The sequence below is a fragment of the Benincasa hispida genome, chromosome 1 (assembly GCF_027475165.1).
Source record: "Benincasa hispida cultivar pf3 chromosome 1, pf3_genome.v1.1, whole genome shotgun sequence".
In the NCBI taxonomy this organism is placed as follows: domain Eukaryota; kingdom Viridiplantae; phylum Streptophyta; class Magnoliopsida; order Cucurbitales; family Cucurbitaceae; genus Benincasa; species Benincasa hispida.
This window is the reverse complement of record NC_143478.1, coordinates 55,492,018-55,514,421: the sequence shown is the minus strand read 5'-3', so window position 1 is coordinate 55,514,421 and position 22,404 is coordinate 55,492,018. Positions and strand designations below refer to the sequence as shown.

The 22,404-nt window shown below is 35.8% G+C and overlaps 1 protein-coding gene across 6 annotated transcripts in view; it reads left to right on the top strand.

The window, feature by feature from the left end:
* Positions 1-9,691, top strand: part of LOC120081680 (WPP domain-interacting tail-anchored protein 1-like) — a 31,648-nt gene extending 21,957 nt beyond the window's left edge. For 4 of the 6 annotated variants that reach the window (XM_039036757.2, XM_039036784.2, XM_090308106.1 and 1 more), the window contains one exon: positions 9,062-9,691. In XM_039036757.2, coding sequence (XP_038892685.1) covers positions 9,062-9,229 — 168 coding nt within the window. In that variant the 3' untranslated portion in view covers positions 9,230-9,691. Of the gene's footprint in view, positions 1-1,585; positions 1,786-9,061 lie in introns of those variants that run through there. The other 2 variants (XM_039036776.2, XM_090308101.1) reach the window with 1 other exon arrangement.
* The last annotated feature ends 12,713 nt before the right edge of the window (positions 9,692-22,404 follow it).

Below are 22,404 nucleotides of genomic sequence, written 5' to 3'. Positions count from 1 at the left end.
TTTTCTGACCATGTCGTAGTCGACAGGTTCTCATTTCCCTATTCTATCTTTCCATCTTGTTTCCCCCTTTTTATCAATCAGGCGCTCTTTTTCCGATGGCTATGATGCCTATCCGACCTCATGTTTGCCGTTGGTTTCTCTTCGCTGCATAACCTCCCCATCACTCCCCTAGTTTGCGGAGGATCAAACACCAAATAAAATAGCAAATCGAAATGCTTACCTCAAGTAATTCATGGCCAAAATACACGATCAACCTCCAAACACTGCCACTCCTTTGAGTTGTTTCTTCCCTTTTCATCGGTTGAAACTCCTTTCGAGTAGCCCACCGAAGTCCACTCTCATGTTGCATAGACTTTCCACCATTCTTTTGTTTCCTCCGCTCCCGGTGTCTATCGCTAAGTCATTCCTCCGTTGTTTTTTCATTCGCCTTCCACTTCGCCTTCTTGTCGGTAATGTTTGTCTCCTTCCCTCTGATGCTTCTACCTCCTTTGATCGGTGTTTCTACTTCCACCAAGTCCTTGTCTCCGACTATCTTACCCTACTGCGATCTATTTTAGTAGGGAGTATGGAGCCTCAAATTGGCGAACCCCTACTATATGTAGCCTCTGCTCGGGATATTTGGGAGGCAGTACAGAAACTGTACTCCAAACGACAGAATGCTTCCAAGCTTTACACCTTACGGAAAGAAGTCCATGAATGCAAGCAGGGAACAATGGACGTTACGACATATTTCAACAAGCTATCTCTTATCTGACAAGAAATGGATTTATGTCGAGAGATGGTCTGGAATTGCCCATATAGGGGAGTTTTACATTACCAGTCTGAGGAGATCGATCGAGTTTATGGTTTTCTAGCGGGATTGAATTCGAAGTTTGATGCAGTAAGGAGTCGAATATTAGGAACTCGTCCGATACCATCTCTGATGGAAGTTTATTCTGAAATCCGCCTTGAGGAGGACAGGTCGAGTGCTATGAATAATACACTTGTCTCGTCAACTGATTTAGTTGTTTTTAAAGCATCGAGTTATGCTAATAATAAGAAAAACGGTAAGCCAGCACCGGTATGTGAACACTGTAAGAAGCCCTGGCACACTAAAGATCAATGTTGGAAGTTGCATGGTCGTTCGCCGAATGGTAAAAGACGTCAGTCAGGGCCTGGACGAGCACTGGCCAGTGAATCAACAAATGGAGGTTCTCAACCTCAGAACCAGGAAACCAATCAGACTAGCTCTAGTACAGTGGGTGTAAGCGCGATCGCCCAATTAGGTACACTTCAATCCTTTGGTCTTGTTACTATTACTGGTAACAAGCCGCGAATTCTAGATTCAGGGGCTACAGACCACTTGACTGGTTCTTTCGACCAGTTTATTTCATACCATCAAAGTGTTGGGAATGAGAGGATTAGAATTGCTGATAGGTCCTTCGCCCTTGTAGCCAGGAAAGGCCGCTTGTCACCCTTTGAGGGGTTGATTCTTCAGAATGTGTTGCATGTACCTAAAATATCTTATAATCTGTTATCTATCAGTAAAATTACAAGGGATTTGAGATGTCGGATTACTTTCTCACCTGATGCTGTTGTTTCTCAGGACCTGAACTCGGGGACAACGATTGGCACTGCCCGACACGATGGGGGGTTCTATTTCCTCATTAAAGATGCTTCTTCTAGGATATGTGATGGGACTAGTTTACTTTCTTCTTGTTTTTCTACCTCTGAAACTGATTATATGTTGTGGCACTATCGTCTTGGACATCCTAGTTTTCATTATATGAAATATTTGTTTCCTCATCTGTTTCGCAATATTAATCTGTCTAATTTAAATTGTGATGTGTGTGTCCAAACTAAACAACCATGTGTAGCTAAAGCCTCAGCCTTATAAGCCTTCCAAACCATTCACCCTCTTCCATAGCGATGTGTGCGGTTCGTCACCCGTTACTATTGCCACAGGCAAACGGTATTTTGTAACCTTCATTGATGACCACACTAGATTCACTTGGGTCTTCTTTCTTATCGACGAATCTGAAGTCGCATCTGTTTTCAAACAGTTCTACAGTTCTATAGAAACCCAGCTTAATGCAAAGATCGCTATCCTTCGTAGTGACAATGGTCGGAAATTTTTTAATAACTCCCTCGGGGAATTCCTAGTCTCTAAAGGCATTGTCCATCAAAGTTCGTGTGCGTATACTCCTCAACAAAATGAGGTAGCCAAGCAGAAAAATCGTCATTTGATCGAAGTTGCTCGGTCTCTTATGTTGTCAACTTCTCTTCCGTCCTTTTTATGGGGAGATGCGGTTCTAACAACTTCTCATTTGATAAACCGAATGCTTTCCCGGGCCTTAAAATTCCAAACCCCCTTAGACTGTTTCAGAGAGTCTTATCCTGATAACCGACTCATTTCTGATGTTTCGCTTCGGGTGTTTGGATGCGTTGTGTTTGTTCATACTCATGGCCCTAATCAAACCAAATTTACCCCCAGGCCCAAAAGTGTCTTCGTGGGATACCCACTACATCAATGTGGGTACAAATGTTACCATCCTTCTTCCCGAAAGTATTTTGTCTCCATGGATGTGACCTTCGAAGATCATCCCTTCTTTTCCCTTAGTCCTCTTCAGGGGAGAGTACGAGTAAAGAGACTAGTTGGGGTCTGAGTATGTCAGTCTTACCTGAATCGATTCCTAACATAAGTGTCAATGAACCCATTCTGCCCATCGAACAAGTCCCATGGATCACGTACTATAGGAGGAATCTCAGAAAGGAAATAGCGCTGCCTGTTACTTCCTGGCTCTAGAACAGGTGTCAGTTTCAGGTACAAGTACTCCTATACCTGATAATGGTAACGTTTATGCTGGCAATGATGCTTGTGTTGAAAGTGACGTAAGTAAAGACAAGAAAGACAGTGACAGTACTAAGGACTGTACCGAGAGTGTAATTGATACAAGTGGTGGTAATTGTGAAGAACTAGTCCCAACAGAGAATGTTATTGACATTGGAGGAGATCCCTTAGAAGATAAGACACAGGAACAGAAAGCCGAAGTCAGTAGGGAGCCAGAAGAGAAGAAAGATCATGATGCCTCTCTTGATCTTCCTATTGCCTTAAGGAAGGGTACAAGATCATGCACGAAGTATCCTCTGCAGAGTTACTTGTCTTATAGCAACTTGTCTCTCGTATTTAAAGCCCTCACTACAAACCTAGACACACTTACAATACCGAGCAGTATATATGCAGCAATGGAGATTCCCGAATGGAGAGCTGTAGTCATGGAAGAGATGGGGGCACTTGAGAAAAATAACACGTGGGACCAGGTCATTCTTCCTAAGGGACACAAAGCAGTTGGGTGCAAGTGAGTGTTTATCGTTGAATATAAACCTGATGGAACAATTGACAGATACAAGGCCTGGTTAGTTGCAAGGGGCTTCACTCAGACCTTCGGAATAGATTATTCCGAGACTTTTTCCCCAGTAGCTTATGAAGCACAGACACAGATATGGCTACACGATACGGATACGACGATTCGTTAATTTCTAAAAAATTAAGATACGGATACGTCTAAGGATGCATCATTTTTATATATTTTTTTAATATATATATTTCTAAAAAGCGAAGATATTGATACGTTGAAGATACAATTTTTTCTTTAAAAAAATCTAGGATATAGATAAATTTAGCTAGCATACAAGTTAATAACAATAGCACAAAATAGAATACAAACACTGAAATACAATACAAAAAAAAGCAACATCTAAGATAGTGAAGTACAATAGTTAATAAAATGCAATAGAAAAGTGGCTCATATTGCAAAGAAGAAGAAGATTAGAGAGAGAAGTAGGAAGATAAACGAAGAACTTATTGTTGAAGATATCCAAATGGTTTATATTTTGGTGGACTTTGTGGGGACTCAAATATGAATATGAAGATTAGATGATTCTAGTCTAGAGTTTGATCCATTATTTTTTTTTTCTTTTAGTTTTGGACTCGAGTATTGAGCTTTTTAAATAAGTTGCCTAATTTTAGATTGGGAAAGATTAAATGTGTCACTTGTCTTTTTTCTTTAAAAAAGAGTATGCATAGAAATAGATACGTCAAATCGCGTGTTAGATACGTATTTGGGAAGTATCGGTATCCGATCGTGTCTGATACTGATTCTTTGCCTCATATGAGTATCTGTGCTTCATAGCCAGTAGCAAAATTAAACACAGTTTGTGTTCTTCTCTCAGTTGCAGTTAATAAAGACTGGCCACTCCACTAGTTTGATGTGAAGAATGTCTTCCTTAATGGGGAATTAGAAGAAGAAGTGTACATGAGTCCACCTCCAGGGTTCGAGAAACAGTTCAATCACCGGGTATGTAAACTGCGAAAGTCCTTTGTATGAGTTGAAACAGTCTTCGAGAGCCTGGCTTGACAGGTTCACTACTTTTGTGAAGTCACAGGGGTACAGTCAGGGATACTCAGATCACACCCTCTTTACAAAGAAATTAGCATTAGGGAAAATTGCAGTTTTGATTGTGTATGTAAATGACATTGTTATTTCAGGTGATGATGTTTCAGAAATTGACAGATTGAAGAGGAAAATGGCTGAGAAATTTGAAATCAAAGATCTCGGGAGGTTAAGATATTTTCTCGGAATGGAAGTGGCAAGATTGAAAGAAGGTATTTCAGTGTCTCAACAAAAATACACTCTGGATTTACTTAAGGAGACAGGTATGACGGGCTGTAAACCAATAGACACTCCTATGGAAGCTAATGCTAGACTCAGTGACTTAAGGAACAATGCTCTAGTTGACAAGGAGAGATATCAGCGACTTGTTGGGAAGTTAATCTATCTCTCCCATATCAGACCAGATATTGCATATGCAGTCAGTGTAGTTAGTCAGTTCATGCAGTCATCTTACGAAGAACATATGGGAGCAGTAGAGCGCATTCTGAGGTATTTGAAAACCTCTTCGGGCAGAGGGTTGATGTTCAGGAAGTCCTACAAACGATGTATCGAGGCATACATAGATGCCGACTGGGCAGGCTCATTCGTAGACAGGAAGTCGACATCGGGATGCCGTACCTTCGTGTGGGGTAACCTTGTGATGTGGAGGAGTAAGAAACAAGGGGTTGTTGCCAGAAGTAGTGCTGAAGCTGAATACAGGGCCATGAGTTTGGGGATATGTCAGGAAATTTGGCTGGAAAAGGTCTTAAGTGATCTTGGTCAAGGTCATGATGGACCTATGAAACTCTACTGTGATAACAAAGCCACAATAAGTATCGCCAATAACCCCGTACAACATGACAGAACAAAACATGTGGAGATTGATAGGCATTTCATCAAGGAACGATTGGACAGTGGCAACATAAGTGTTCCCTATATTCCTTCTAGTCAGCAGATTGCAGATGTTCTTACGAAAGGGCTTCCTAGACATTTTTTCGACTCATGTATTAGCAAGTTGGGACGTAAGTTGGGCCTCATTGATATCTACGTCCCAACTTGAGAGGGAGAGTTGAAATTAAGGTGTTAGTCCTAGGGGCGGTTTTTTCTTTTCACTATACCCTAGGGTTTCCCTTTTTTCTATTTAAGCATGTAGTCTCTGTGTATCTTGAGTATAAAAAATTATAATAAGAAAAACTCTGTATCGTGGGTTTTTCTCCCTATATTAGGGTTTTCCACGTATACCTGTGTGTGCTTTTCTTCTTCCTTCTTTTTTTACTTTTCATCAATAACCAAAATATCATACAAACTTAATGTCTAATTACTAAAACGCGCCTTACTAATCATACTAATTATCCCAAAATCACACTCTTCTCCGCAAAAGCACTTTCCGTATCTTTGGGAACTGATTCGGCCTCCAAAAACCACCCTCTTCATGGAGCAATATGGGAGGATTTTTACACCAAAAAGGTTGAACTGGGAAATTAGCCACAATGCCATCAACACTTGCGATAGGGTTCAAAGACGATGCTCTCTCTCCACACTGTCATCATTTGCAAATCTGACCAAGTAACATCTAGCCACCTGTTTATCAATTGTCAGTTTGCTGCCAGGTTTTGGAAGATCTTCTCATCTTTTGGATGGTATACTGCCTTACCTATGAACATTGACAGCCTCCTACCGTATACTCTCTGGACATCCCATTACCAAACAAAAGAAGATAATGTGGATGCATTTGATTTGTGCTTTTTTTTGGATTATGTGGAATGAGAGAAATAAACGTCTTTTCAATGACAAGGGAAGCTCCTTTGATTTTTATCTTGAGCTCATTATCTTTTGTGCCATGACATGGTGCAAATTTAAATCTTACTATGATTCATTGATTCCTATAATCTTTCTTCTCTTTTGACCAATTGGAGGATTCTTTTGTAACTCTATTGGCATGGGCTTCGGCCACTTTTTGTAAATTTGATCAATGAAATCTGTTTCTTATAACAAAAAGTCTTGATTCTAAGACCACAAAGGTGGAATCTCACTTACTGGGACGATGTGGAAGCATAAAAGTTCCAAGAAGTTAAACATTTTCCTTTGGTTTTTGGTCCATAGGAGTTTGAATACCGATAATAGACCCCAAAGGGAATTTAGGAGGTGGTCTGTGTTGCCCTAGGATGTAGAATGTGCTTGAAAGAGATAGAAGACATTGATCACCTCATCCTCCACTGCAATTTCGTTTATAGATTGTGGATCTAAAGCTTGAGATTATCGTTTTGTATCCCAAGAAACCTGATGATGGATGATGGAAGGCCTTTTCGTGCGGAATTTGAGAAGAAATTCTTTTGTAGTTACAACCTATGTTGATTATTAGCGACTGGAAGCTCCCATTGTATAGCTTTTCATTGAGGGGTCTCCTCTACCCTCACATCGAGGCTTTTTGTTCTTTTTAGAATATAATCTTTTGATTATTTCTTTAAAAAAAAATCTGGTGGGATTACAGTTAATGAGTCACGATGGTAGGAGACTAGGAGGCTTAAGAGGGAACTTGAAATTTCACATGGAATTTTTTATTCTAGTTACAAAATTGATAATTTTTATTTGATAAGTTCTCATTGGATCAACGTGGAACTATGGACGTTTTGAGTAGATTTGTTTACAATTTTCAATTAGGATCATAGCCTATGAAACCACATTTAATGGCACTAGAATCTGGTCTGTCCCTATGGTGATGAAAATTGTGAACAGAATTGCAATAAAAGAACTCTCACGGGGACTTGGACTTATAAGTCTACTTTTAGGGCTAGTTTTAAGTTTAGCTTTTAGGGATAGAGACATTGGTGGTTGATGAAGGCATACCATCCACGAGCTATGTGGTTGCAAGAGGCTGCTGTCTTTAAACATGCTTAGCAGAGTTGACAAAGATCATTGACCTAACTATATCTAAGGGCGTCTAGTTTTCCTGGTCGGCCACCCTATTTGGTTGAGTATATCAATCAAAATATGAGCCCAAGTAGATCATTTTGGACCTAGCTATATCTAAGGGCCTCCAGTTTTCTTGGTCGACTTCCCTATTTGGTTGAGTATATCAATCAAAATATGAACCCAAGTGAATGATATATATTCTTTTTGAAGTAAGTTTTTAAAATCATAGGAAAAAGAAAAGGAAAAGCTCCTTTTCTTTAAGGGAAGTTTTAAATCATAGAAAAAGATAAAAAGCTCTTATAAACACTTGAAGGGTAGTTATTTCTAATAATTAATAAATAGATAATTCAGGAAGTAAATTTAGAAAGAAGGTAACAATGCAACAAATAATAATAATATTATTATAATGACATAATATAGTGATAAAGAAAACCACTATGGATCCATGTAAATAATAAAGGGTTGGAGGGAATGGGTACAAGCCGTGGGAGACCACTAACCTTAGAATTTAATATCCTAATATCCTATTCACCTTGGCAATCAAGCGTAGTAGTATTAGTATTAGATAGTTGTCCTGTAAAAATAATGAGGTGTGCACAAACTGGTTTGGACATTTATATAAAAGGGAAAGAAAAATGAGCATTATTGTCATTAGCATCTCTTGTTTTCAAGTAATTCAAGTCTTCTGATATTAAAGACTGGAGGGATATTCAACATTGCTAATTGTTCTCTCCTAATTTACGTGAAAAGTATACCCGTATGAAAGGAATTTGATGGTGCAGGATAAGATCGGATGAATGGCTAGTTAATAATAAATTTCAATTTAGTTCCGTAACGAATAATGCATTTCTTAAGATTAGAGCTTAAGATCATTGTTGAGCCTATTCTAGTTATATTTGTTAGAAAACTGTCAACATTTGTATAATTACAAGTTTCAAAACATGCTTTATAATCACATAAGTAAGAGATATCACTTGACTTGTTTTTTGTGAATGTACCAACCAAGAGATTATGAGATTTAGTTTTTAAAAAACTTATCATCTTTGAACCGAACCAAGAGGGCAATACTTGTTATTGATGGTATTTGACACAATTCTCTTTCGGGGTAGAAGAATTAAACTGATCAAATGAACTAAAATAGGAATTAAAAACTTATCTGATCAAAGGAAATCTGAAGAAGATGTCCGATTCAGATTTACGACATGGCAACTTACAAAAGAACTTCAAAATAAAATAACTTTAAAGAACCCGAGAGAACTTAAGTGAAACTTGAAGGAAATACAAAAAGACTTCTAACAGCAACTAACAGCACACCACATCACTTATTGAACAAATGCTGGCTAATTAGACACAACATGCAAGATAAATGGTAGAAGTGGACTACTGGACAAAGTGACAATCTATAAAAGGAATTTGATACATTGCTTCAGAAATAGGATATAACCCACTTTGTGGCAACCAGTCAATTTAATAGGGATACAATGTCATCATTTTGTTAGTAGGGTTAAGCGACTATATGAAATCACTCTTCAAGGTCTGTTGAAGTAATTGAGATATGATTTTTAATGTTCTCGGTATTCTCTCTATTTGTCTTCATTCATTCTGTTGTGTTATTGTCTGAAATTTAATGTTGGTGACCACTGGGAAATTTATTTGTACTGAAAGAGATCATCTTCTTTCTTTCTTTCTTTCTTTATTTTTTTTCTTTATTTTTTTTTTTTTGGGATAAAACTCAGGATGATGTCTCAGTTGGTGGGAGTGCGGCTCATTCCGCTGCTATTGAATCTGATTTAGAGACCATGAGAAGAATCGATGTAACTGTTTTGAGCTCAAAGCATCTATTCCTAGTACTGCCTGTTTTAATCATAATTGCTGCAGTTTACCTGTCTTCACTTCAAGATTAACGAATTTACAGAACTCAAAAAACAGCCTCATTGGCTAAGGATAGGGTCATTTCAATCTGTATCCTGAACCTCCAAAGAAATCATTAACAGGGAGATTTCCAAATTTTGCTGGTTGTATAGAACTTTGTAACGTCCTTGTCGACACAGCAGAGAATTTTCTGGCTTTTGTCGCAAATGATATTAAAGCTGAGACCGAGAACTGACTGAGAGTGAGGAAGTGTGCTGCTAGGCTAACCGTATGATTACCTAGATGAGTCAATGGAAGAATGAAAAAGGAAGCTTTCGCTGTAGCTTATCGAGGGTATAGTTTCACTCATTTGTTTTCCCTTTTAGGCCACTTTTCTCTGGAAACAAGACTTATTCAGGTACTATAATAACAGTTCTTTGATTTCTTACTGCTGTTGGATCTATTAAATTGACATGATGTTAATACAATATCGGAGATGATCAGTATTCGGTCCTTGCCTATGTTTTATGTGAATGGTGCTAATGGACAAAACACAGCCACTTAAACAAGAATAGAATGCATTGGACTTGGGCTGAAAAACAATATGAATTTTGGTTAAATTATAAATTTAGTCTATTTTGTTTCTGATTTCTGAAGATTTCATTTCAATTAGGATTTCAATGGAAACTGCAAAGCTTAGAGATTAGATGGCAACCGTCATCAAAATTTTGAACTAAAATTTTTATTTGGTAATGATAAAATTCTTTGTACTACCGTTTATTGTTGGATTGTTGAATGAAAGACCTCTATTAATCTCTAAAATAATTAATAAATTTTCAGGATATGACATGGGACAAAACTGAAATTGTAAGATTACATCTTTCTCTTTGAAGAAATTGTAGCCTTTATACAAGAGGATTGAGTGGATATGTTTCGCATTTTGCCCTCTATTCCACTCAGTCTATTAGTAATGATGGTCTGTTGGACAAAGTGCACTCATGAATCTATAGAGGCATGTAAGTGTATTTGGTTTGATTAATGGGCATTTAGAATGTAAAACAGTTAGCTCCAAAGAGGTAGAAGAGAAAAAAACCTATAAAATTGGTCTCCTCGCCCTTGAACTCTACTCTAGGAAGCCTTAGTTGGGAGAAACCGATAAGTTGGGATTGCTAGTGTTCTACATTTTCTGAATAAGAATTGGGATAAAAACTTTTACTTTCTTTAGGATCTTGTCCTTTCAAATAATCTTTTTATCAGACCCTGGAAATGATAGAGATGTCCTTTCTTTGGAACACATCAGAAACCTTTTGCTTACAACTGAAGCTTCATAACAGTGTTTGATTTTGTGAAATATGAGAATGAACAATGGATTTTCTGTTGTCCCTTCATGCATTAAATTTTAGAGTCAGTCAACGCGGTTTCGTATGGTTGTCAAAAGAAAATTCGAATTCTAGAATGTGTGTGTATACATATATATTTTGTTAAACGAGACTTGTCAACTCCCAAAAAGTTATCAAAAAATATTTAGATGTATCATGGGCAACACCTTCTTTTGTGCATTTCATTAAATTGTACCATCATAATTTTGGACTTGCAATGCTTTTATTTTGTGTGATGAAAGTAGGATGCATAAAGATACACTACTACCTATGATGTGAGATTCAAATCTATATTTGTAAAATTAAATGGTTTTGGCTACTTTTTCTTTTACCTTTGAGATTGCTGTTGTTTGGTTCCCATGTAGTGGATATCTCTAAACTCAACCTTGTTGCTCCAAATTGAAAAAAAGACTGTTGTTTGTCTTTGAGTTAGTAAGAGGTTCATTTTTCTTTTTAAGAAAGAACATGCTTGCTTGTTTTGTCACAACTATAACCTTCATGTATTGAGGCATGACGACAGATTTTAATTAGAGATTAAAAGCATATTTTTCTCCATTTTGACTTGATTAATAAACCGAGTGGATCATGTTTCCTTTATATTTATGATTCATATGATTTAAGTTGAAATTAAGGTGGAGAATATTATACCAATGTGGAGATAGAGAATGGGTCCTAAATAACATTGAAATCATACTCTAAATTTGACCATGTAGATAAAATCTTTGAAATTCGAACAATATTGTGAGCCTTTATGACTTGATCCATCCTATACATAGACGAGAATTATTGAATATCAAACAAAAGCAATGATTGTTATCTTAGTAGGAGTAAAGTAGAAGCTCCATCGACTAGACAATGTATAGTAGTAGTGAAAGAACGTTCTTTGTGTAAAAGTTTGTTAAGATTACAACAGAAGTGGTTACCGGCACTATTTATACCATAATGTGGTTTGTGATTTGACTTTATCAAATAGACAATAGACTTATTGGAGAATAGGAGTTAGCATATATAATATTAATTGCTGAAATGTAAAATCTACATACATGAATGAATGACTTGTTCAAGAGAAACTTGGTGTTTTGTTCAAAAGAAAGATTTTTACGAGAGTGATTGAAGTTCCACATCTATTAAAAATGAATAAGACAACGTGTTTAAGCGGACTATATCTTGCGAATTTAACCATAATTTAGTGTATAATGTATCTATTAGTTTTTTAAAGATAGATTGTTCAGTCTCCTATTTCCAATTTTGTTGCTAAAAAGGAAGAGAGAGAACAATATGTCGGTTGGTATGACAAAGTTCGGTAGAATCGAATATGTATGCATAATTCTAAATAAGGGATTAAGGAACATAAAAAGTACATGTAAATAGGTTTAAGCAAGACTTGGGTGGAGTTATCTAAAACATGTAGGGTTCTGATTTAGTGAGTGCTAACTACTATCTAATCAATTGTTTGACACTAGATATTCAAGGCCTTCTTTGACATGAAATTCTTAGGGACCTTTCGAGTGCTGAGTTAGTTATCATAATATGTGATTATTACAAGATTTAAAAATCGTAACATATCACTGATATATTAATGATATATCTGTAAAATCATATATTCAATAGAGATATTTGGAGGTGAGTTAGTTTTTTTTTCGAAATTTAATGATATAACGGCTATATCGGCTATATATCTTTTCCTGGAAATATCCTTTGACACCTAAGAAAATAGTGGATACTTTACTGACATATCGTGGATATTCTATCATTTTATTCTGGGAATATCATAAAATTATCATGGATATCTTGCCGACATATCGTATGAATATCTTGTTAGTTTTTTTTCCAATATCAAGGTTTTTCAATGTGATACCTTTTCCAATTTTCGTTGTTTCTCAATTGTTAATCCAAAACTTTTGTTTCCATAGAATTTGAATTTGGAAAAACTGCGCGCACGCACGCGCGCACATATATATATATAGATATTTAACTTCATTGAATGAGTTTGGACAGTTAATATGGACATACACAATATGTAGTAATTATGACTATTCTCATAGTAACAGTAATAATTTAAGTGATTATGATTCCTATGTTTATAGTAACCCATTGATCTATACATGGGGACCACAACTTCCTCATGAAAGTGATGAAGACTTAGAGCTTCTATATTATCAACATTCTTCAGAGCATCTTCATTTGGATGAAACATGGTGTGATCCCAAGTATCCTTCTATTGGTAGATTTGTGGTCGACATTGAGACTCATGGATGACATACTTCCAATTATGTGAGGAATTTTGGACATACCATGACTTAGGAGCAGTATTGTCATTATCAAATAAATTATGCTAATGCTAGGCCGGTATCTTCTAAATTATTTTTATACTATTGAATCTTGTACTCAACCTTCATTTTGTATGACCTAGACTTTATTAATGAAATATTCAGTCTCATACTCAAGTTTGGGTCTTCATTATTATCTATTATTCTATTACCAATTGTTGATGCCAAATTTTGGACGGGAAAAAACGTACCTGACCTTCACGTGATATCAACGGTAAATTTGTAATTTGAGGAAGTGGAGACCTGCAAAACAAAGAAAAGGGGCTCTGATGCCAAAGCCAGTATGATAACTAAATAATAAAAAAGAAATAAGAAGTTTGAAAATATCTCATATGAAGTTTTAATGATGTATTTATAGGGGGATTTGATCTAGGATTTATCTTAAATCTATTAGGATTGGGATATGAGATTTTTCTAATCCCAAACAAGATCAAAACTTATATTATCTAATTTTATCTTTATCTTTTACTAAATTTTGACTTATTTTATTAGGTCCAAATTTACTCACAACAGTAGCCCCCACTCCTAAATTGGGACATCATGGATCGACTGTTTGCAAGTGGGGTTGTTCGATACGAACTTGAGAGTATAGCTTTGACTATCATTGCTACGTTGGCGGCTTCATAACCTATTATATGACATATCGACCTTGTTATCTTTGGTATAGTCATATCGCACTTGGCTCCTCCGAGATCAATCTCGGATCTATGGTCTTGCTTGGAATATCTAACGAATTTTTTTTTTTTTTTTGAAAACCTGGCTACGTTCTTGATGCACATACACCACAATTAAGTAGCGTTAAGCATGGAATTTACACCGTACCCGTCTTTTATTTCGAGGGGCTTAGGAGTACGATCTTGGCATTTGTTGCCAATTGAGGGTCATCCCTTAAGACAAGCCTCATTGCGAATATTGGCTAAATCGTCATTGTATCTAGTCAATTCTCTAATTTTCTTTCCCCTACACTTATCATCACCGCTGCCACCGGAGAAGAAGAACTCGAGAGAGTTGCTCCACCACTCCACCACCGAGCACAATACACTTACCATCTCTATTGCCGAGAATCATCTTCTTATTCCATTCATCTCTTTACTTTACTTTTCATTTTACATTTTATTTATGCACTTTATTAGACGGCGATCAAAACAATCCTCAAGTACCTTCAGAGAATGAGGGACTATATGCTTATATATGGAGATAAGGATTTGATCCTTACAGGATATATGGACTCTGACGTTCAGACTGATCGGGATTCTCAGAAATCCACATCAGGTTCAGTGTTTACTTTGAATGGAGGAGCTATAGTATGGCGAAGTATCAAGCAAATATGCATTGTAGACTCCACTATGGAAGCCGAATACGTAGTTGCTTGTGAAGCTGCTAAAGAGGCTATTTGGCTTAAAAGTTCCTTACTGATTTGGAAGTTGTTCCAAATATGTCTTTGCTCATCACACTTTATTGTGATAACAGTGGTGTTGTGACAAATTCTAAGGAACCTAGGAGTCATTGAAGAAGCAAACATACAGAGCGAAAATATCACTTGATTCGGGACATTGTGCATCGAGGTGACATGATTGTCATGAAGATTGCTTTGGAGCACAACATTGCTAATCCGTTTACGAAGGTCTCACGACTAAAGTGTTCGAGGGTCATCTAAAAAGTCTGGGTCTACAGGATATGCGACATATTGCCTAGAGTAAGTGTGAGATGTTATTGGGGTATAGTGTATACTCTATGGTATTTTTGTACTTTATTTGTATTGTACATTAGGCTCCCTAAGTTTTAGGACAAGTGGGAGATTGTTGTGATTGGTGTCCTAAATCTCTTGATTCTCATAGTTCGTAAACATTGTATAAAATTTTTTTATTAATAAAATAATTTTTATTTTATGAGCATACACTTAATCCAATAAACTAAAAATCCTAGGTTATTTTATGTAATTTAAACAAGTATGTAGAAACATATAGGTGGACCTTGTTTAAATAATAACCTAAACCGTCTATAGTAGATCGATAATGCTAGGTACCTTATCCTAATAACACTACGGATATGGCTCACTTTGTAGATGTTACAAGTGTTGTAAAGTGCTACAAATGATCTGATCCTGATCATTCATGTAGAGACATGTGAGCGAGGGTATCCTATACAAATAGTTTGTGTAAGATTGGACCATGAAATGATTAGTCTTGTTATATAATACCATTAATAATAGAGACTTACAATTCAACAGGAGGACCATAGGTTACATGACCTGAATCCTGAGTGAGTTGTGAACTTTTGCTCATAAAGATAGTCTTTGATTTGTATGGGTGAGAGTGGCCAGATTGCCAACTTAATATGCCTACCATTTTGGGGATTTGTCTGATTGGGGAGTTGGGGAGTTGGAAACATAGCTACACAAGATGAAATTCACTCATTCCCTGATGTGGCCACACCCTCTCTTGGCCCGAGAGGGACTTGGTCATAGTTGGACTATGATTTATTGTTCATTAGAGGAATCAGTGGTATTTAAGGAGTTAGATGTAATTACAGAACAAAACGATGATTTTGACCCAATAGTACTTACGAGCAATTTGTGAAAGGTCATCACATCGTTGACTAGTTATATCCAATGGACAGAGAAATATATCTGTAGTGTGAAGAGTGCAATAGACGATCTTTATTGGAATGACCGACAATTAATGGATGTTGGGTAATTTAATTAAAGAATTTAATTAATTATTCAAGTACCATTGGAGCTTTAATCTACAGGTCCATAAGGTCCCCTTTATAGATCATAGAATTAATTTTGGATTGATTTGAATTGTTCAAATTAATTAATTATATATGATATAATTAATTAAAATAATTATTTATGTGATATAATTTATATAAGGGCTGTTTTCAAATATAGAAAAATGAATAAAAATATTTACAAGATATAGCAAAATTTTAGAACCATCAATGATAGACATTGATAGACACTGATAGACTTGTAATAATGTTCCTTAATATAATTTATTTGATACATTATAATATAAAGTATTTTGAGAGGAATTTGAATATGATTCAAATATTAATTATATGAATGAGATTCATATAATTAAACTTAATATAAATATGATTTATATTAAATACCATAAATAGTTGAGAGAAATTAAATATTTGAATATGATTTGAATATTAATTATATGGATAAGATTCATATAATTGAATTTTGTATAAATATGATTTATATTAAATGTCATGCATTGTTCAGAGAAAATAAAACTATAGATTATATTGTATTTGATACAATATAAGGACAATATGTTGTGTTATATTTAATATAACATACAGTATATATATAAAATAAGATAGTTATTATATATATACATACATATATATATATATATATATATATATATATATATATATATTATTAATTAAATTAAATTAAATTAAATTTTAATTTAATTAAAGAGAGGGAGTTACAACTTCCTTCCCCTAATTTCTCTAATGATACATGTGTGGGTTGAAGGGGGTTGAATAATTTATTTCACTCTTCATCTTCTTCCTTGGTTTTCTGAGAGAATAATTCTCTCCGGCAAAAAAATCACAAAGAAGAAAATCTTCCTCTCTTCCCTCTCATCTCCTTTCCCTCTTGCAAATATGGAGTAGAGCACATACCTCCTGCCCTATTTTCAATCCCTAAGGAGAATACAGGAGGTTCTCTTTTGTGGTGGTATCTTGATTGGGAGATCGGACTGTGTTCGTGGATCGAGGGACGGCGAAGAAGTGTTCTTCAAGGGTATATATACTCTTCCCCATTTCTTATATAAAAGCATGCTGTAATTTAGAATTTATAATGCATAATCGATTTCTCTTCTTCTGTAATTTTCTGGGTTCTATGAAACACACACACACAAAAAAAAGGGAATGATTCCGCTTCTATTGCGAAACCGTCAATGGTTTCCTTTCACCTTTCACTTTTATTTTAAAATAAAATATAAAGTTATATATCATATATCAGTGTATATATATATATACATCAAATATAACATAAAATTATTAATCTCTCATAAAATCTATAGTGTTTAATATAAATCTAATTCATATTAAATTTTAACCTATAGTTTTTATATGAATCAAATTCATATAAATATATATTTGAATTATTCAAATATTTATTTCTTCTCAAAATAAACTATATATTATAATGTATTAAATACATTATATTAATTATATCACATGTAATTAATTTAAATTAATTATACTATATATAATTAATTTTTTCAATTAATTTGAACAATTCAAATTAACCCAATATTAATTTGATTCTCAATTATACCAATTGAGCTACTGAGGGGACCTTAGGACCTATAGATTGAAGCTCCAATCGTACCTTAATAATTAATCAACTTTGATTAAATGTCAGTCATTCCACTCAAGACCGACAACTACATTCTTTGCACTATAGATATATTTCTCTGTCCATTGGATTTAACCAATCAACAGTGCGATGACTTTCACAAATTGCTCGTAAGTACACCTAGACTAAAATTACAGTTTTTCCCTTGTAGTTACATCTTACTTCTTAAGTACTACTGATCCGTCTAATGAACAATAAGTCATAATCCAACTATGACCAAATCCCTCTCGGGCCAAGAGAGGGTATGGCGCCATATCGTTCAAGCCCCAGAATCAACCCTTAAGAGAGTAATTTATCTACTTACCCTGATAGTAGGGAATGAGTGAATTCCTTCTTGTGTAGCTGTGTTCCCAGCTCCCTAATCAAACGAATCCCCAAAATGGTAGGCATATTGAGTCGGCGAACTAACCACTCTCACCCATGCAAATCAAAGAACCGCCTTCATAAACAGAAGTTCACAACCCACTCAAGATTCAGGTTCATGTCACCTATGATCATTTTGGTGAAATGCAAGTCTCTACTATTAACGGTATTATATAATGAGACTATTCATTTCGTGGTCTGGTCTTATACAAACCCTTTCGTATAGAACATCCCGCTCACATGTCTTTATATGAATGATCAAGATCAGATCATTAGTAGAACTTTATAACAATTGTACCATCTACAAAGTGGACCATGTTCGTAGTATCACTAGGATAAGATACTTAGCCTTATCCATCTACTACAGACCATTTAGGTTATCACTTAAACATGATCCACCTCTGTATGTCTCCACATACATTTTTAAGCTACAGAAGATAACCTTGGATGTTTGTTTATTAGTTTTGTGGGTTAATGCTACTAAATGTTAAATAAAACACCTCAAATTTTATAAACAAACTGTTTGTACAATACAATTATAAACTACAGGATCCACGATATTTAAGGCATCAACTGCAACAATCTTCTACTTGTCCTAAAGCTAGTGTGATATACATTATAAAAGACATACTAATACAAAAGTACACAAAACAAGAAACTAGGGCATAAAACACTCCCAGTACAAAATCTCCCACTTGCTCTAAACCAGATGCTGTATGTTCTGTAGACCTATACTCTGCAGGTAATCCTCAAACACCATAGCTGTAAGAGCCTTCATAAATAGATCAGAAATGTTTTGTGTCGAAGCTATTTGCATGACGATCACATCCCCTCGATGCACATTCTCTTGAATGAGAGGATACTTTCGTTCTATATGCTTCTCGCGTTTGTAACTCCTAGGCTTTCGGGAATTAGCCACATCACCACTATTATCAATAAAGAGTGATGGGATTTGACATGTCTGAAATCACTTCTATATCGTTAGGAATTTCTTGAGCCAGACAATCTCCTTGGCAACTTCACAAGATGCCACATACTCTGTCCATAGTGGAGTCAACAATGCACCCTTTCTTGGCGCTTCTCTAGACTACAGCCCATCCGTTAAGAGTGAGCACTAATCCTTAAGTGGATTTCCTAGAATCCTTATCAATCTGAAAGTCAGAGTCTGTGTATCTTGTAAAGATCAAATTCTTAGATCCATACACGAGTATGTAGTCTCTCGTTTCAAAGATACTTGAGCATGTTCTTAATTGCAGTCTAGTGATCAAATTCTGGATTAGACTGATATCTACTAACTATCCCTACTACATAAAAGATGTCAGGTCGAGTACATAATATCGCATACATCAGGCAACCAACAGCCGATGCATAGAGGATCTGTCTCATTTCCTTAACCTCTAGAGGTGTCTTAGGACACTTTTTAGACAAACCAACTTCATGCTTGAAAAGAAGTAAGCCTCTCTTGGAGTTCTGCATCGAAAACTTGACAAACATTTCGTTAATGTATGATGCTTGAGATAAGGCCAACGATTTGTTCTTTTGATCTTTAAAGATCTGAATGCCCAGAACAAATTGTGCCTCTCCCAAATCTTTCATTTGGAATTGGGTTTCTAGTCAATTTTTAATTTCAGTTAGTAGACCTACATCATTCCCAATCAGCAGGATATCGTCTACATACAACACAAAGAAAGCTACTAAACTGTTGATGATTCTCTTGTAACATAAGGTTCATCAATATTCTGCTCAAAATCATAAGATTTGATCACAATATCAAATCTTATATTCTAAGATCGAGAAACTTATTTCAATTCATAAAGAAACTGATTAAGCTTGCAAACCTTTAACTCTTGACTTTGGGTTATGAATCTCTCAGGCTGTTGCATATATATGGTCTCCTAAATATTGCCATTTAGAAACGCAGTCTTAACGTCCATTTGTTAAATTTCATAGTTATAATATGAGGTAATGGATAAGAGTATTCGAATAGACTTCAACATGGAAATATATGAGAAAGTCTTCTTATAGTCGGCTCTCTTAACTTGGGTATAACCTTTTGCCACAAGTATAGCCTTGAAGGTTTGCACCTTCTCATCAACACTTCATTTTCTCCTATAGATCCACTTGTAACCTATAGGTTAACCCCATCAGGTTGATCTACAAGATCTCAAACTGAATTGAAGTACATAAACTCTATTTTGAGATCCATGACTTTGATCCATTCATCTTTATCAACATCCTTCATTGCCTTTTGTAAAACAATGGATCTTCAATATCACTGTCAACTACGAAAACTAGGGTTTCTATTAAACCCATATAGCGAATAGGTGGGTTTGCAACCCTCCCACTACGTCGAGACTCCCTCAACGTTCGAGGTGGATGTAACCTACTAGATGAACCAATTCCAATAACTCTTGGTGAGGTATTGGGCTCTTCAACAACTCTTGTTGAAGGTTCAGTAGTTTCACTGCAAAGTTAACTTAATACTATCTTACTTCGAGCCTTATGCTCCCTTATGTGGTCCTCTTCTAAAAGTGTAGCGTTCGTCGAACAAACACTTTATTATCTTTAGGATCGTAGAAGAAAACACCTCTCGCTCCTTTTGGGTAACCTACAAAAAGGCACAATTTTAAACAAGGTTCTAATTTCTTAGGATTTTCCTCAAGCATATGTGTTGGGCAGCTTCAGATCCTGAAATGGTGTAAACTACCTTTACGACCATTCCATAACTCCAAAGATGTTCCAATAACACTTTTGAATGGACCACAATTCAAAATGTAGGCTAAAGTCTATACTACATAACCCCAAAACAAGGAAGGTAAGGAAGCATAACTCATCGTAGACCGAACTATGTTCAATAGGGTCCGATTTCTTCTTTCTGATATACCATTTTGCTGGGATGTATCAGGTGCTGAGTGTTGTGATACAATTTCATGTTCTATCAAATAGTCCTGGAATTTTAAATCCATATACTCTCTACCTCGATCAGATCAAAATGTTTTTATTGTTTTATTTAATGCATTTTCAACTTTAGCCTTGTACTCCTTGAACTTTTCAGGGCTTTAGACTTATGTTGCGTTAAATAAACATACCCACATCCGGTATAATCATCGGTGAAAGTGATGAAATATTCAAACCCTCCTCTTACCTTAACATTCATAGAACCACAGAGGTTTGAATGCACAAGTTCTAAAGGCTCTTTAACTCTATGACCTTTTCCAGTAAAAGATCTTTTAGTCATTTTTTATTCAAGACTCACATAAAGGTAAAGAATATTCTTCTAACTCGCTTAGAACTCTATTCTTAATCATTCTCTCATTCCTATTAAGATTTATGTGTCCTAATCTTATGTGCTTAAGATGGACATTTTCTTTAGGAGAAATTTTCTGTCTTTTATTCTAGGTTACCGAAGTTTTAGACAGTTCAGTATTTAGGAGGGCCTTTGTTTGCTAATGGTCTTAGCACATATAAATTATTTTCCAGCTTAGAAGAACAAAATTCTATACCATTCTTAAAAATAAACACTTTATTTAAAAAAAATTATACAGAATAAAGTTGTTCGATTAAACACTTTACAGAAATTAAGTTCATTTTCAAGTCGGGAACTAAATATACATTTTCAAGTAAAATATAATTTTTTCTATAAAGTAAGCTAGAGTCCTCCTAATGCCCTAGCAGAGACGACATGCCCAGTTCCTACGTACATCGTCATCTCACCAAGTGCTAGCTTCCTCTAGGAATTAATCCCTGAAATAAAGAACAAATGTGGTTAGTGGCACCCAAATCTATTATCTAGGCCGAATCATCATTCTCCACTAAATAAGTCTCAAATACAAGTAAATCACATTTATCTTGCTTGGCCTTCTTCTTTTCTGCCAACTAATTGGGAGAATTCCTTCTCCAATGTCCCTTTTGGCTGAACAAATTCCCTTTGTAGCCTTGGTCTTTTTGCCCTTTGGGCAGCAGCTGGCGGGTAAGCCTTTCCCTTTCCACCTTTATTCTGCTTCCACTTTTTGGTGGCGAAAGAGGAAAGCACAGACTTAGTTCAAGAGGTCAAACCTCTGTAGAACTTTTTGGCAACATTTGCCTAATCCAATTTTTCCTTGACTTTCATCAAGAATTAGAAAGTCTGTAACTCGTTGAGCAAGGTGGTCAGGTTATAGTCAATCCTGTTCATAATAATATTACTATGGAACTGTAGAAAACTTTCAGGTAAAGTTTTCAGGATGAAGCTAACCTAACTGGCCTCATCAATGACCCATTCATCTTAGCCATATTAAAATGGACCATCATGTTCAGAATGTGTTCTCGAACAAAGGCCTTATCTGGCATGGGGGAATTCAAGATGAAATTGAGTGCATTGTGCTTGAGTTGAGTGGAAGGTTGTCCAAACATTCCCTGCAGGGACTCCATGATCTCATGGGCAGTGAACATGGGCTCATGCTTCTTGGCCAAGACCTCGGAGAGGCTTTCCAAGATGTACGCTCAAGCCTTTTCATTTTCCCGTACCCGACGTTTGTATGCCTCCCGGACGTTTCATGTTGCATTTGAAGCGGGGGCTTGAGGATATTCCTCAACAAGGATAAATCTTAGGTCATCGATGATCAGAATTGTATTGATTTTGTTTTATAGGTGATGTAATTTTTCCGGTTAATTTGTCAGCGACAAGCACGTTAAGAGTTGCAGAAATCATATTTGTAAAATTTGTTGAAACATACAATTCATTTACATTAGTATTCATGCATTACCCATTTAGGAAAAATCAATCA